The following is a 15,387-nucleotide window of genomic DNA, read 5'->3' on the forward strand; positions in this document are numbered from 1 at the left end:
TCTTATTCGTTATACTTCATTCTGCAGTGATGTGTATAAGAGGGTCCAGATCAAGCCATCACGGGTGTGATTTACAAGATCGGTATATTGATTTGGTATTAATCGAATGGCTGCAGGTTCAAGCCTTCCCAATTCCAGTCATGGATCTGGAGTTTTTCTCCTTTCTATACCTTTCCAAACACACTTTATGCAATAACTTTAACAGACTGTAGGACCAGGTGTTCTACAGACCTTGAGCACTTGTGCTGTGAAGCCTTAATAAATAAAGTACAAAAAATAACTAAACCATTAATTTATATGCATCTAGTAATACACTACAGAAGTTAGATATACTCTCAATAACTACACATTTATTATAATATAAAATTTAGAATAAACGTGTACAAGTGTATACGTAAATGTATACAATGTAATCAAAAAATAATAGGGTATCAAACTATGCTAATTAAATAATATGCTTTCTAAATAATAATTAATTTAACAATTCATAATGCCTAATTGACAGCTACTCAAAAATACACTCTTTTTGCAAAAACAATTACCAAACTTAGCCTAAAAGTTATAACACAAAAATAATAGTATCAATGTAATGATAATTTCAAAAAAATGTTGCAAGTTACTGGCTCAAATAGCCTTACAGCTATAACTCCTTACATATTACTGTTCAGTTGTGCAATCACTCTATCCATATTAGGACGTCTCTGGATCATTTGATCAACACAAGCAGCAATGAGGGGTATCATATTACTCTCTGGTACTCTCCAGTTAACTCGTTGCAACATTGAAACACTAAACACACCTGATGGTAGTCTCCGGGAACACATCTCATACAGCAACACTCCAAGGCTGAAAGTGTCCATAGCTGGGGTATGGGGACCTTTGCTTGGATCAAGAGCTTCTGGGGCAGCATACACTGGATTTCCTGCATTCACTGTTTGACTTTCCCTCATAAAATTAAAAGAGCCAAAGTCAGACAACTTTGGAAGCCACTGATTATCTGGTAGTGGGTTGAGAAGAACATTAGCACTGCTAACATCTCGATGGAGTATGGGGGATGGGGTGGTCTTATGAAGGTAGTTTAGTCCAAATGCTATTCCAGCAGCAATAGGAATAATCTGGTCACTGGAGAGTTGACCACACTCCAATACCTTTCTGAGACTGGTGTGCATCATTTCTGTAACAATAAGGGGAACTCCCTCATTTGTGGCTCCTATGAACTGCAAAAGGTTAGGATGACGACATCGTGCTGCCATTGTCATCTCTCTGTCAAACACATGTAAATTGTAGTCAGAGATCAACTCATTATGAAGACATTTCACAGCCACTTTACAGCCACGGAAAGTTGCTTCTTTCACCAAACCATATGCTCCTCTCCCTAGCTCTTTCTCCTTTAGGTTTATTTCATTTCTGTTTACAAGCCATGTCTGTTGTTGTTGCAATGTATTTGAAAGCTGTTGTTGTTGTTGTAAATGTTGAATCTCTTGCCTCTGCTGCTGCAGCAGTCTTTGATTTTCTTGCTTTTCTTGTCTAAGATTCTGTAATTCTGCTTCTTGTCCATGTATTCGTTGCTGGAGATTCTGGTTATCTTCTAATAGCTGTTGTTTTTGTGTAACAATGAGATTTTTTTCTTCCCTCAAACTTTGTAATTGTCTCTCTAATTCCTGCACACGTTGATCTTGCTGCTGCGCTGAAGTTTTCTACACAAAAAATATACAAGAAGCAAAATTTTTCATTTTAGTTTATGCATCATTTTTAGTTCTACGCTTATTTTTATACATTTATAAATTTAACTTTTCCTTTTATTGCATGATCTTTATCACTGGTTAGGGGGTTTCCCTCTATAATAAACAGTGCTGCCAAAATGCTGCTATTATAAAAGCCGTCAAATATCATACAATACGGAAAACACATCATGGAAGAGTGTAAAACAAGAAAACATGATCAAAGCATATAGTGACCATGCTTTAAGCGAACAGAGCATAGTGACCATAACCCTTATAGTAATCTAACTGCAATGAGCTGAATTTGAAGTTCTGCTGCAGAAAACAAGGCATGGTAACACACATGATATCAGCAGCATTTAGCAAGATTGAAATACTCAAATAAAGCAGTCTCATCTATGAGCAATCACATGTGTAAATGATAGCTAATCTTGTTCTACTATATTCTATCACTTGAGCCCTATTCATTTTTAAGATCACAAATTTTAATTCCAAAATTTTTTTTTACCTTATAGTATCAACATACGTAGTTATAGCTACATTACCTTGTTTCAATACATTTTATCACCAGAATCCTACTTCATTCTTAAATTACTAATTTTTAATGGCACTATTGGATATATTACACTTGCAATTAGAGTATTGTTATTACATATACACTCTGTATTGCTGAAGTTAGTTGCAAACAGTAAACTTGAGTTATCAAACAATCACTCTAATATAACTGGCAACAAAATTTGTTGCTATAGAGTTGGAATAGTACCTACACACTCAGCGGCGGAGGAAGTAGTTGATATGAGGAGGGGGCTCCGCTAAGCTGACCCAGACTTATTTCTATAGTTTGGTAAGGTGAGACCAAAAAAAGAAAAAAGAAAAAAAAAAGAAAAAAAAAAAGGTCACAACCAACTGACAAGAGCTTTCCACCTCACCAGCTACTCTCTAGCTGATAAACTACATAAAAATCCTTACATATAGCTCGCTACACACTGACTACTTAATTTGAGGGGGGGGCTAAGCCCCCCCCCCCCCCCTCAGCAGACCGAGGGGGGGCTTTAGCCCCCTAGCCCCCCCTTTCCGCCGCCTATGTACACACTACAATAAATTTTAAGAAAAGCACTTTCAAAAATATTAGAAGCATGCCCTAATAGAAAAAGACACACAATTAATCATAGTTAAAAATTAAAACTAATTGCAAGCTACAGCTAAGCACAATTAGGCAAAGCAGAGCTAATCACTGCAGCATTAAATGAAGGGAATCATCAACTGAAGTACAAACTTCATTATTATTGTAGGCCATATATATATAGCAATCCTCAGAAATTTCCAAAACTAAGAAATACAAGCTACATATTGTATGTTAAAGTGTATTGCTACCGTTTAGTGCTATGTAATTTAGTAACTAGTGTAAACTTTTCTACGAAACATTCATAGCTATGAACCCCTCTGAGTTGTAAAGTGTACTATCATCACACCTAGCAATGAAATGGTAGTTATTATCAGTAAATTAAATAGGGCAACTAACATAAAACACCATTTAGGTTGTGGGTTGGTATAAACAGTGGACTTGGGACCAAGGATCTGGGAGCCCAGGGATTAACCCCAGGGTGGATGCAGAGTGTGGAAGGGGTACACTTTGCTGAAAGTTAAAGAGCAAAAAAAGGTCACAGCATTAATGGCTATACTTTACCAAATGTATCTATATATAAAGCTGTCTGTCTGTCTGCATTCTTTCCTCGTAACACTGCAAACTTGACAACCAAAGCATGTATCCACACAGCTAGGACTTTAACTTAAGCGCTCATCATTTAGCAACACCAAGTTTGTTGTTACATATCGCTATGTGTTTCCATTTGTTCTCGAAGGCAATGATGTAGAGGAAAACTTGAGTTACATTCCTGTCAAAACCACAAACAAACAGCCAAAGTGCTAGCACGTAGAGCTGTTAACCCAAAGGTCTGGGGTTCTATTCCTGCCCATGATAACTTTTCCTTTCATGACACACTTTTTCATATGTCAGCTACTAACGGCAATTACTTGGCAGTCTGTGCATATATCGACACAATTCACACACAAAATGAAATGCTCACCATCTGGCTACATTGCAAAGTTTATTGCAAGCTTCTTTGTGCATCCCTTTGTCTGCTACAGCACGTTGAAGGCCATGAAGTAGAGAAAACTTCAGTTGCATTCCATTACTAACCACACAATTAACAGCTCAGCTAGTAAAGCACCTCCCAAAAGTTGTTGTGGTTACTGCTGTGTATAGGGTGTGGGTTTGATTCCCGCCTGTGACAAAACTTTTTTTTTCGTTATATATACCTTTTTGGTGCATACTTTTCTACCTCAACCTTCTTTTCTCATAGTAAGTTTATAATCCTGGTATTGCATCACAGTATATGAACTGTCGGAAAAGTATACCGTAGCACATTTGATAGGTATAGGGTAGGCATGGGCAGGCCAATTGGGTGAATGTTTGTCTGTGTGTTTGTCCCATGTGTCCTATTAGAGTAAGTTCCTTCTCTGTGTAACTCCAATTCTTTGTGATGTTAATTACTTGCCTAAATTATAGCCAGGAAGTGTGTACCTGTGTATTAAGTACAAACCTTTGCTTGCAGTATAGCTACAACAAAATTAATAGTACTGCTTTAAATATTCTATGTTGATCATGTTATTACAGTGCCTGCATGAAAGGACAGCACCACATAATTTGCACATGTCTTGATAATTATTGGTTTAGCTTACATGCAATTCTGCTGTTTAGTTAACCTGCATGTTCACATCACTTTAACTATTAGGCTTGCATGATGGTGGAATAAGGTACATGCATGCTACTTTAGGACATGATTTTTAATGTTTCATTCCCAATGCATTGATTCATGTTATTGTAGTTGATATGGTATGTGAAATGATCCTGCACGTAGGGCAGGTACTTTTTTCTCAAAGTACCAAAGTTCGTAGCATCCTGACATTACTTCACAGCATATGGAATATTGGAAAAAGTATACAGTAGCACATTTGATAGGTATAGGGCAGGCCAATTGGGTGAATGTTCGTTTCTCTGTGTGTTTTATTAGAGTAAGTGCCTTGTCTTTGTAATTCCAATTCTTTGTGATGCTATAATAACTACTTGCCTAAATTATAGCCAGTAAATGTGCAACTATTAATTTTGCTCAAACCTTTGCTTGCAGTATAGCTACAAGAAAATTATTAGTACTACTTTAAATACTCAACATGTTATTACAATGCCTGCAGCTGCCTGATAGGACAGCACCACATAATTGGGATAATTATTGGTTTAGCTTACATGCAAATCTGCTGTTCAGTGTTTAAATTAATAAGCTTACATGATGGTGGTTAATGTGAAAGTGTCCTGCACGTAGGGCAGGTAACAATGCTAGTATACTATAAAGTATATAAAGAACCTTATTCAGATCCTTGTTCATAGCTAAGTAAGTTACACTGCCTTGTGAACACTGTGACTGCTTTATTAGAGTGATTGACTGCTCTATTAGAGTATCTCGATCTTATATGCAATTTTTTTGAAAGGGATTGGGAGGGTGGGGGGGAGCATGTGCCCTCTGGATGCGCCACTGTAACTGGGATCCAACGTCTCATGGAATTATGTACTTTGTGATCTTTGTACATACTATACTTCAACTGGACATCTCTGCATGTTACAGCAACTAGTCCTGCAAAGATTTCTCCATCATGGTATGCCTTACATGATGTTTCTATTAATTAGAATTATAAACTCCTCTATAAAATTGTCTACAACTGACTGCATTACATGCATTAGGCCACTTGTGCTGTACAATGATCACACTAGTCTAATATAAGTGGCCTAGCTACTAAAGTTCAGAGACTTTGTGCAAGCAAGTATTCTAGGGAAATAGTTTTAGTGAAGTAATTTATGCACGTTACACCAGTAGCTTGACAAACAGACTACATGCCTCACTTCATGCATCATGTCAAGCCATGCCCTTGATTAATACCACCAGCTGCAGAATGAGTGACCTATGCTAAGCAGTACATGAAGTTCTTTTTCAGAGTAGTTTCTAATTCAGGCATCATGCAAGGCACCATGATAGAATAAGAGTGATTTGGCTATCTACTGTGAATTATAAAGTACAAGCATAGAAAAATTTATTACATAAATGCAATTAAGGTGGGTTTAGTGTTTGTATGTCTACTAACTTTTACTCCAATATTCATACTCGGTTAAAGCCAAAGTCAAGAAAATAATTTTCAACATGAATGGTACTTTAGAATTATTAGTGTTGCACTGATAATTGGTTCAGTAATCAGTGTATCTGTGTATCTGTGTATCTGTGTATCTGTGTATCTGCTGATATTGGCTACTAGCTGATTAATCAGTTTTGATTAAATCAAAGCTAATGTTAATTTCCACTGCACTGTGTAGTATAATGATGTGGGGGAGGCTAGACATAAGTTATTTGACATTTTAATTAAGTTATGTGTTGATGGTTTAGTGGTGACTACAAGCCATGCCCATAATAAACTGTCAGGGTTTAGGCCATGCTCAACAGTAAACTGAGGTTTTAGTACCAGCCACTTGTCTCAGCTGTATAGCAGTAGTAAAATGTATTCAAACCCTGTTTACCATGAGTAACGTTTACTTGTGGTATACATCTAACTTCACATTTTAGCCTAGAATGAGCTGTATATCAATACTTATGTCACTAATATGAGTCATTTAATAATGATGAGGATGAGTGTTAGTGTATATTGGATCGGTTATTGGTATCAGCTAATTCTGTTGCTTAATACTGGTTATTGGAATAATCGACTAATTTGGATATCGGTGCAACACAAGAATTATACTCGAGTTTTACTGAACTTTTTTATAGTTTGGTCAATAGACAAGTGCAGTTTCTTGTGGAAGGAAAGAGTCAATGCTTGTTTATGATTAGAGCTACAAAAACAGGATACATGAGTACAAACTACACGTGCACACTGTCACACAACAGGTCATATCACAGTGTTGGATTAGAGTATTTGTATCCTGTAGTTTGTATTGTGAGGCTTATTAAGAGTTAGATAAGGGTTGAAATAAATTACCATAGCAAGATCACATATGTAGCTATAAAGTTATGAGTCATGAAAGTTTGGAAAAGAAGAATTTTATGTCCTGTTTAATTTCGGGCTCAGTCATTTTTTTTACTTCTCTCTTTAACCATTTTTCCTAGGAAAATGATCACAATACAGAACAGCTATTATTGAAGTGCTGTGGAAAAATAATGGCTGAGTGTGGTCAGTAACAAGCTAGTGTACATACAAGAAAACAGCAAAACACAGGTAACAGTATACATGAGATAACACACTTTGCACATGTCATATCTGAGTACATCATGCATAGCTTAAATTTATTCACTAGTTCACTAGTAAAGTAAACTATCCATTCTTTGACATCATGCATACTCGGACACTCATTCTCATAAACTTCTAAGTGGAATCATGTGAAAATTGATGTAGAAATATCTGGCATAAAGCCCAACTAATCTCCCAAGTTTGTGCCTTAATGGTTGTTGTACTAGACCGGATCAAAGTTGCTGCTTGAAGTCCTGTATTCTTGGACAAATTTCATGATTCGTGGACACCTACCAGTAATTATACTGATGACTTACTACCAACACCATCACTTAGAGCTAAAAGCCATAGTTTATTTCCTTCTATCTCATCTGCAGGTGGCTGTGATAGGGTATGTCAGCACTGCTAAAAGAATGATATTTTCGATGTGTAATTGGCTCAAGCCTAAATTCTTTAATAATTGGCCAGCAGTGCTTCTACATATGTGACTGGGCCTGCAATAATAGGGCATGTGGGAACATGATTTGTGCCTATTTTGCAAGCTTCCATTACTCAGAACTTTTTATATCATTATGCTATGGCAATGCAATTTTTAGGTCTTAGTAAGCATTTAATTGGCTTTATGATGCAAGTTACAGAATGCAAATATTCTTCTCCAGTACTGAGATATGACCTGGTATGAGATATGACCTGGTATGAGACAGGGTATAGTTTGTGCCCACATGTTCTGTTTTTGCAGGCCCGGTCACATATAGTAAGGACATCAATTACAGTTCTTTGAGACAACATACCATCACACACAACAAGCTGCAATGCGTGTGCAAAATATTCCAAATTGGGTAGGTTGGTATCTTTCCATGTTTGAGCAATTATTTCCCAGAATAACATGTACAGTACACCACCTTATTTTACCTGCTCATTGACAGCTCAAAAAGCTTTGTTTTAAATTGTTTTGCATATAGCAGTAATGATATACATTTCACATGCATTTGGATAAACATAAACAGATTGTCACGTATTTCTTCAAAGAAAAGCCCTCATAATGTATATGCACCAGTGACTACGTAGAGGCTAAAACTAAGCTTTTTTTGTCTGCCAATCCATCCCAATGCTGTAGACTAGAAGTTACAGCTATGAATGTAAGTGCCTGTAGGTTATTTTAAGTATAGTCACAGTACAAATTGATTTTGTTGCTCTTCCTACTGTCTAGCACTATAATTCAAAACCACTTACAGTGTATCACAACAAGTTGAAACTTTAGTGATCTATTCTTTGGACACAATAGATAAATATGTAACTACCACTAACTACCACACTTGATACTGTATATAGAGTACATAATCATAACCACCTAATGTTGTACACTGATATGTAACTATACCAGATACCTTATGACATGTGGTGAAATATTTCAATTAATGCTTTAACTACAACAGTACACAAAATAGTTGTTACACTACTAGGACTGTGTATTGTACAGTTATTGAGCAGGTGAAACATATTATCAGAGAGCTATATAACAATAATATGAACAGTTATTACAGTCATTTAGGGGTGTCAGAGTAAAAGTGAAAGTAGTAAATAAGGCTTAGTCTAGGAGGATCTGAGGGTATGCAGCAAGGAAATTTTGAAAATTACTTTTGAGATACTACTTTTGGGCTTTGCAAAGTACTAGCTACTGTTAGCTAGCTAGCTAGCTAGGTGCTTAATAATAAAACTGGACACTGATCAAAAAAGTGGTGAAGTGCTGGCCTCATTGGTCATGCCTACTCTGATGCCCTTGCATTCATTAGAGTACTACATTTACTGTCAGTTACCAATGTGACTGGGTCTGGGAAAACTGGTCTTATCGCCCATGTCAGCAGATCAATTTTTCACCAAAAACACAAAGTTACATAAATAAACTAACTAATTTCACAATCACAATCAGCTAGACTTGAGTGGTCTGGTTTTGCTGGCTGCTTTTCCCAAGCCAGTGGTGATCTATACGTGGAGTATCGGGCCTTAATGGACCCCTGGTCAGCCTGAGGATGGTTGTATGTAGCTGTGCAGCTCCTTGGTGTTGAACAAGCACCTGCTGTCAGTCACCAATATGGGAAAACTGGTCTTATCGCTCATGTCAGCAGATTCAATTTTTCACCAAGAACACAAAGTTACATAAATAAACTAACTAATTTCACAATCACAATCAGCTAGACTTGAGTGGTCTGGTTTTGCTGGCTGCTTTTCCCAAGCCAGTGGTGATCTATACGTGGAGTATCGGGCCTTAATGGACCCCTGGTCAGCCTGAGGATGGTTGTATGTAGCTGTGCAGCTCCTTGGTGTTGAACAAGCACCTGCTGTCAGTCACCAATATGGGAAAACTGGTCTTATCGCTCATGTCAGCAGATTCAATTTTTCACCAAGAACACAAAGTTACATGAATAAACTAACTAATTTCACAATCAAAATCAGCTAGACTTGAGTGGTCTGGTTTTGCTGGCTACTTTTCCCAAGCCAGTGGTGATCTGTATGCGGAGTGTCGGGCCTTAGCCTGAGGATGGTTGTATTCATTTCACTGGTAATCCTCAGTTTTTCATCCTTTGTCTTCAGTATCGCCTGCACAATTGAACGCTTTTGTTAATTCTCTAGATGTCTACTTGGGGTGATATTTTAGTACGTAGTGTAAGTACATCCATGTCCTTCAATGACAAAGTGTTTCTACTCTTAGCTGTAAAGTAGATGAGTCTACCATCTCGTTATTAGCAGCTGTATTTCTCGTGACTGGACAATATGGACTGTCAGTACAAGCAAATCATTCATTTTAGTTCAGTTTTTTGTGGTTACCATGCAAATCAACATCTATGGATACCTAGCATTGGTGAAGTGTTGGTTGTTAAACAGGAGCAGAATAATTGTCATGACAAACATGTAGTTGATATCATCAAGATGGCTGCACTGCTGGTCATGTACCAAACAATATCTTCAAGAATGGCTTTTAATTTCTTGAACCACGATGAAGATGTAACATATTGTGAAATATTATAACAGAAGAACATTACAATAATGGTGCAGGAATTGTACTAGAAATTCCTTAAAGATTTGGACATCGAATGCATGTTTTAAAACTAAAAAGAGCTCTTCTCTGCAGATACTGTAGCTAGTTATGTATATTCTGACCACTGTATGAGACTCAATTCTAATGCATTGATGCTCCTGTTGTACCAGTCAGTGTTGAAACAGGGTCAGGTCATTCGGGTCACATTTTCTAAGGGTCATCTGGACCTGATCCGGATTGGATAACATGAGAAACGAAATTATTCATTTCACGATGTGGAAATGTGTCTGTTGCTGTCTGCAAGCTTACGTGGAGCCACGCCCACTAATCGATTGTTGTATGAGTTGCATATAGCCTAGTCTTACAGCAGGATAAGTACTTTTTCGAGCCACACCCATTTTAATATATCGGGAAATTGTAATACTAGGTATGCATGAAGCCACACCCAATTGCTGTCTGTAAACTCACAGTAGCTACGTGGAACCAAACCCACTGACTGATTTTAAATTATATTAAAACTTATACTGGTTTAGTTATCACATAACTGTTCGTTTACTCAACAGGAACATAGATCTTATCACATGCCTCAGCTATAATTATCATCCGGGTCAATCCGGGTCAGTGGGTCATCCGGATCAGCACTAGTGACCCAGTTTCAACACTGGTACTAGTTGTTGCTGGCCATTACACACGTTAGACTTAAAACACATGCATACATTTGTGTATGGTAAATATTTGAGACCTTGTAACCATGGCTGACTGCTTAATTCAGGTGACCGTTAATACAGGTTCTATTGTAGTTTCTTTTCCTGAGTAGCACATTCAAGTAATTGACCCTGGCTATGGTTTAATATGTAACCATGAGCTATAAGACTGAAACACAATGATGGGAATGCAGAGAATTACTAATTCCCTGGTCAGTTTGTATAATATACTTTCCTTAGTGTGCACCATGAGCACAAGCTCCCAATGCACCTCACAATGTGAAGTAATGTGAAGCAATTTATACTACTGAGAGTCACACGCATTATAGCAATCGAATAACCAGTATTGCATCATGTGATTAATTGTGCACATGATGCATGGTGGAAATGGTGAAGGACTGTATAGGTTGAGGTTTATTACAAGGAAGCAGCTGCGATATCTTTGAGGGGTTGTGTTATACATGTAGCACACACTGTGAATAGTTGATGCTTGAGTTGATGAATATTTATCTGATGAATGTTTAGTTTATTTGTCACATGTTGTGGGCACATGATGTCTAGAATATACATATAGCCAAGTACTGACCATCAATAGGAGGACCGGTCAAGAATAATAATACTTTGGAAGAAAGTTTTGTAAACTAAAGTACTCAAGTGTGGAGACCTTCTACGTGCTAGGAAGCTGGCTGTCAATATGTTGTCTGGAACTAAAGATTACGTACAAATTTATATAAGCTTTTCAGTTTCTATAAGCTGCAGTTTCTATAAGCTGCTTTTCAGTTTCTATAAGCTCACATGTTTTGTTTTCTGTACTTTTTCTTATCACATCTGATAAATTGATCTAACTATTTTTACACACTCAGTATTGCATTTAACATAAATATAATGTGCAGCCATCCAAGGAGTTTTGATGGTTAGCTGTAGATCATTCATTCATTCTTGTGAGTAAAACAGGTGTCGTACCCTTTAATTAGCAAGTTTTTTTGATCACTTGAACTCTTGAAAGATGATGATGCGCTTGACGGTACCATACATAGGGCAATGTACAAAGGCTTTGCCAGCCTATAATGAACAGCTCTACTATAAGCTTTGTAAGTTGTCTGAGTAATATTGTTCTTGTCCCTATAGATGAATCAACCATACAATCTTCTGACTGGTGTAGGGCTAGCTCAGGCTCACCATAATATCTCAAGCACAATTGTTACAATTTGTAAACACAAATTAATGCCATTCTCTATTTCAACCAATGTTCTTCCTGGTGGTTTATGAAGCTAACAATATTATTTGCCATGATAAGGTATTAGCTAGCTAGCTCACTTAGTTAATAACATCTTTTCATCATACAGAATTTGGCCCTAAAAGAACTATACAGTGAACATCAAGTCAAGATCAGGCATGGGGCGAAGTACATATAAAAGTACTTAAGTAAAGTACAAGTACTTTGACACTTGTTGAAGTACAAGTACTTTTGAATGTATTTAAGTATAAGTACTAGTACACATTTACAAAGTCCATGCTTAGTGTTACAATTGCGTTATCATGCCATTATGTAGTTCTGGTTGCACCTAATAAACATAAGCTGTGAAAATCTACCATCAGTAAGGCGACATCTTTCTGGAGTAAATACCTTTCCTGCAACACTAAAAAGTCTCTCAACAGGTGCTGAGGAAGATGGTACCCCTAGAACATCTTTAGCTAACCTTGAAATTACAGGATATTTCTTTTGGTTGTCTTGCCAATACTTTGCTGGATTTTGGGTCATTGGTAGCGTGTCAGTTTCAATGTACTCATCCACCTGCTTAGTGACTGTACTTAGCTGTTGACTTTCTATTGATGGGGAATGAGAGTTATCATACATGAAGTTGAAAAGTGATTTCCTCTTCTTCTTAGGTGGCGGCTCAGAATTTTCATCAGCTTGCAGGACAGCTACAGTTGACGCAGCAGGAGATAATCTTTCTAACGCTGCTTTAAGCAAATCCAAAGATCTTTCTCTATCAGCATCATCAGAACACCACCTATAAGCTTAAAACGGGGGCCTAGGATACAAGCTACAATGTATGTTTCATTTTCCTCGTAATATGGCATACGCCTATGTAATGATTGTTTAAGTCCACGAACTAATCCAGAGTGGTATTTGGACACCATGTTTTCAATGTGATGATATAATCCTCGAATACAGGGTAAAACATAACCTGCAGATGGAACACAACCAACCTGAACAAATTCTGTTGCCTCTTCAAAGGAGTTAGAATTTCCACTATATCTTGAAGCAGGTTTTTTTCATGAGTAGTTAACTTGGGAGCATTTTCAAGTTGTGACAACACCGAATCTGAAACAGCAAGCACTGATCGTATCATTTTAAGCTAAGAATTCCATCTAGTTGTATTATCAGCTTGTAGCCTAGTTTCATCCTTAAGGACATCAGCTGCTACTGTTGACCTGCGCACAAATGATACCAAACTAGAGCACCTTTTGATGACTGTGTTGATCTGCCGGACCTGCCTTTGCCATACCATCTTTTACCACTAGCTGCAACACATGTGCAAAACAGGCATGATGTTCAAATAAGACTTGGCTCTCATCAAGGGAAACATTATCACACCTCTCAAACTCTGACTCGCCTTCAGCCTCACTATCATCACTGGCTGTATGATCTTCAACATCTTCATAACCTGGAAGAGTCAAAAACTCCTTCTTTACATTGGATGCACTGTCAGTGATTATGTGCTTCACTTTTTCCTTCACACCAAAATCAGAAATGGTTTCATCATACCACATCATAATGTTATCACCGGTATGTCTTCCACTGACTTGATTGCATGCAAGCATAACTGACTTAAGGTTCCAGTCATCTGAAATATAGTGCCCAGTAATGCCCAAATAAGATCGTATTTGTCGATTTGACCAGAGATCAATTGTTAGGTTGATGGTATCAGTCTTCTTCAGCTTGTCTAGTACACTACTTTTTAACTTATCATATTTCTTCTTCAACAAAACTGTGGACAATTGTTTACAGCTTGGCACCTGGTACTGAGAATCTAAGATCCTTAACAGTGATTTGAATCGCTTGCTCTCTACTACAGACAGAGGAATGAGGTCATCTGCAACGAAATCGACTACTGCATCAGTTACTAAAATCTGCTTTAGGTGTTGAGAGCTGTATTTTCTTTAGGGCTGTAGTAAATGTGTCAATGTTTGCTGTGAATTTGACTGTGATTCATCTTCATCCTGTTGTTCTTTCAAGAGAGTTGCGTGTACTCGTCTCTATTAAAAGATTTTAAAATGGGCAAGTACAATAAACAGCATTCTTACCATATGCTTCCACCAATTTGTAGTAGTCCTAACAGATCCAGTGATTTCCTTGGTGCAATACTTGAACTTAGCCTTAAATTCTCTGCTGGCAATACTTTAGGTACTTCATAGTGCTTGAGCACAGCTGGAACCTTCTTCTTAGCTGACATAGCTGCCATAGCTGCCTGCTTCTTAATAAAATTAACTCTGACAGTCCAACAGCAGTCCCACTATTTCCAAGATCATCAGAGAAATGATGGGGAAAGGCTGGATGGAAAACCTTTTAAATACTGTTTCAAAGCAAACTCAGCAAGTGGCAGGTAACTTCAAGCAAAAGCTGACCATGTTAAAATCCCATATCCAGGAACATAATTATTATCTTTGAGCCAATATACAACTTATTCACTTGCATAGTTTGTATACATGTAAATGTACTTCATTGTACTTCAAAGTACTTCAAGTACTTATAAGTACTTCTAAGTACAATAAGTACTTTAAGTACATTGCTTGGAACTTAAGTATAAATACAAGTACATTACATTTGTACAAAAAGTATTTAAGTATAAGTACAAGTACTCTAAAAGGTGTGCTTAAGTACACATAAGTACAAGTACCAAAGTACTTCGCCCCATGCCTGGTCAAAATCTCATTAATTGAGACCAAACCATAATTATGTTAGTCTCATAGACATCTCAGATAACCAGAGGTGAGCACTAGTACCTATTCTACAAGATTTACCCCATTTCAGCTTTTCAAGTTCAATTTTCACTCTATCCAACTTGGGTGATAAGAACATAGTGTCCTCTGGTAATGTAGTGACAGTTAGCAACAAAATATGAAGTAGTGATCATGTGAGAAGTACATAATAATACTGGTGGTAACTGTACTACTTACATCATCAGTAGCTAATATGATAGCTCCACTACTTAGTAGAGTGTTGACCACCTCCAGGTGTCCACAATCACTGGCACAATGTAGTGCAGTCCATCCAGCCTAGAAAAAATGATAACAATTACATAGTACAATCACAACATGTCATAACATACTCTATACTAGTGTAACATCACAGTAAGGTTGAAACAATCACTAAAGTTCGATATTATAGTACTCTATAATAGGGCTGGGACGAAGCTTCGAATGCTTCGTGGGTTCGAAGGTTAAGTAAACTTCGAATTATAAAAGTATCCTTCGAAGCTTCGTAATGCACTCATAGTCTACGAAAGAATTACAAATATACGTCGTCTTCTTTATTGCAGCCGCTTAATCCTCTTGCGTGATCAATGTTCGTCTCTTCGCGATCGATCTT

The 15,387-nt window shown here is 37.3% G+C and overlaps 1 protein-coding gene and 1 long non-coding RNA gene across 2 annotated transcripts in view; both read right to left on the minus strand.

The window, feature by feature from the left end:
- LOC136257936 (uncharacterized) overlaps positions 1–15,387 on the minus strand; it is a 115,360-nt gene that overhangs the window by 33,858 nt on the left and 66,115 nt on the right. The window lies entirely within an intron of this gene.
- LOC136257930 (probable serine/threonine-protein kinase DDB_G0271682) lies at positions 336–4,845 on the minus strand. The gene is made up of 2 exons (XM_066051259.1): positions 3,809–4,845; positions 336–1,697 (listed from the first exon to the last, which is right to left on the minus strand). The coding sequence occupies exons 1-2, from the start codon at positions 3,809–3,811 to the stop codon at positions 651–653; spliced, it is 1,050 nt and encodes a 349-aa protein (XP_065907331.1). The 5' UTR covers positions 3,812–4,845; the 3' UTR covers positions 336–650.

Source organism: Dysidea avara, chromosome 6 (genome assembly GCF_963678975.1).
Source record: "Dysidea avara chromosome 6, odDysAvar1.4, whole genome shotgun sequence".
In the NCBI taxonomy this organism is placed as follows: Eukaryota; Metazoa; Porifera; class Demospongiae; order Dictyoceratida; family Dysideidae; genus Dysidea; species Dysidea avara.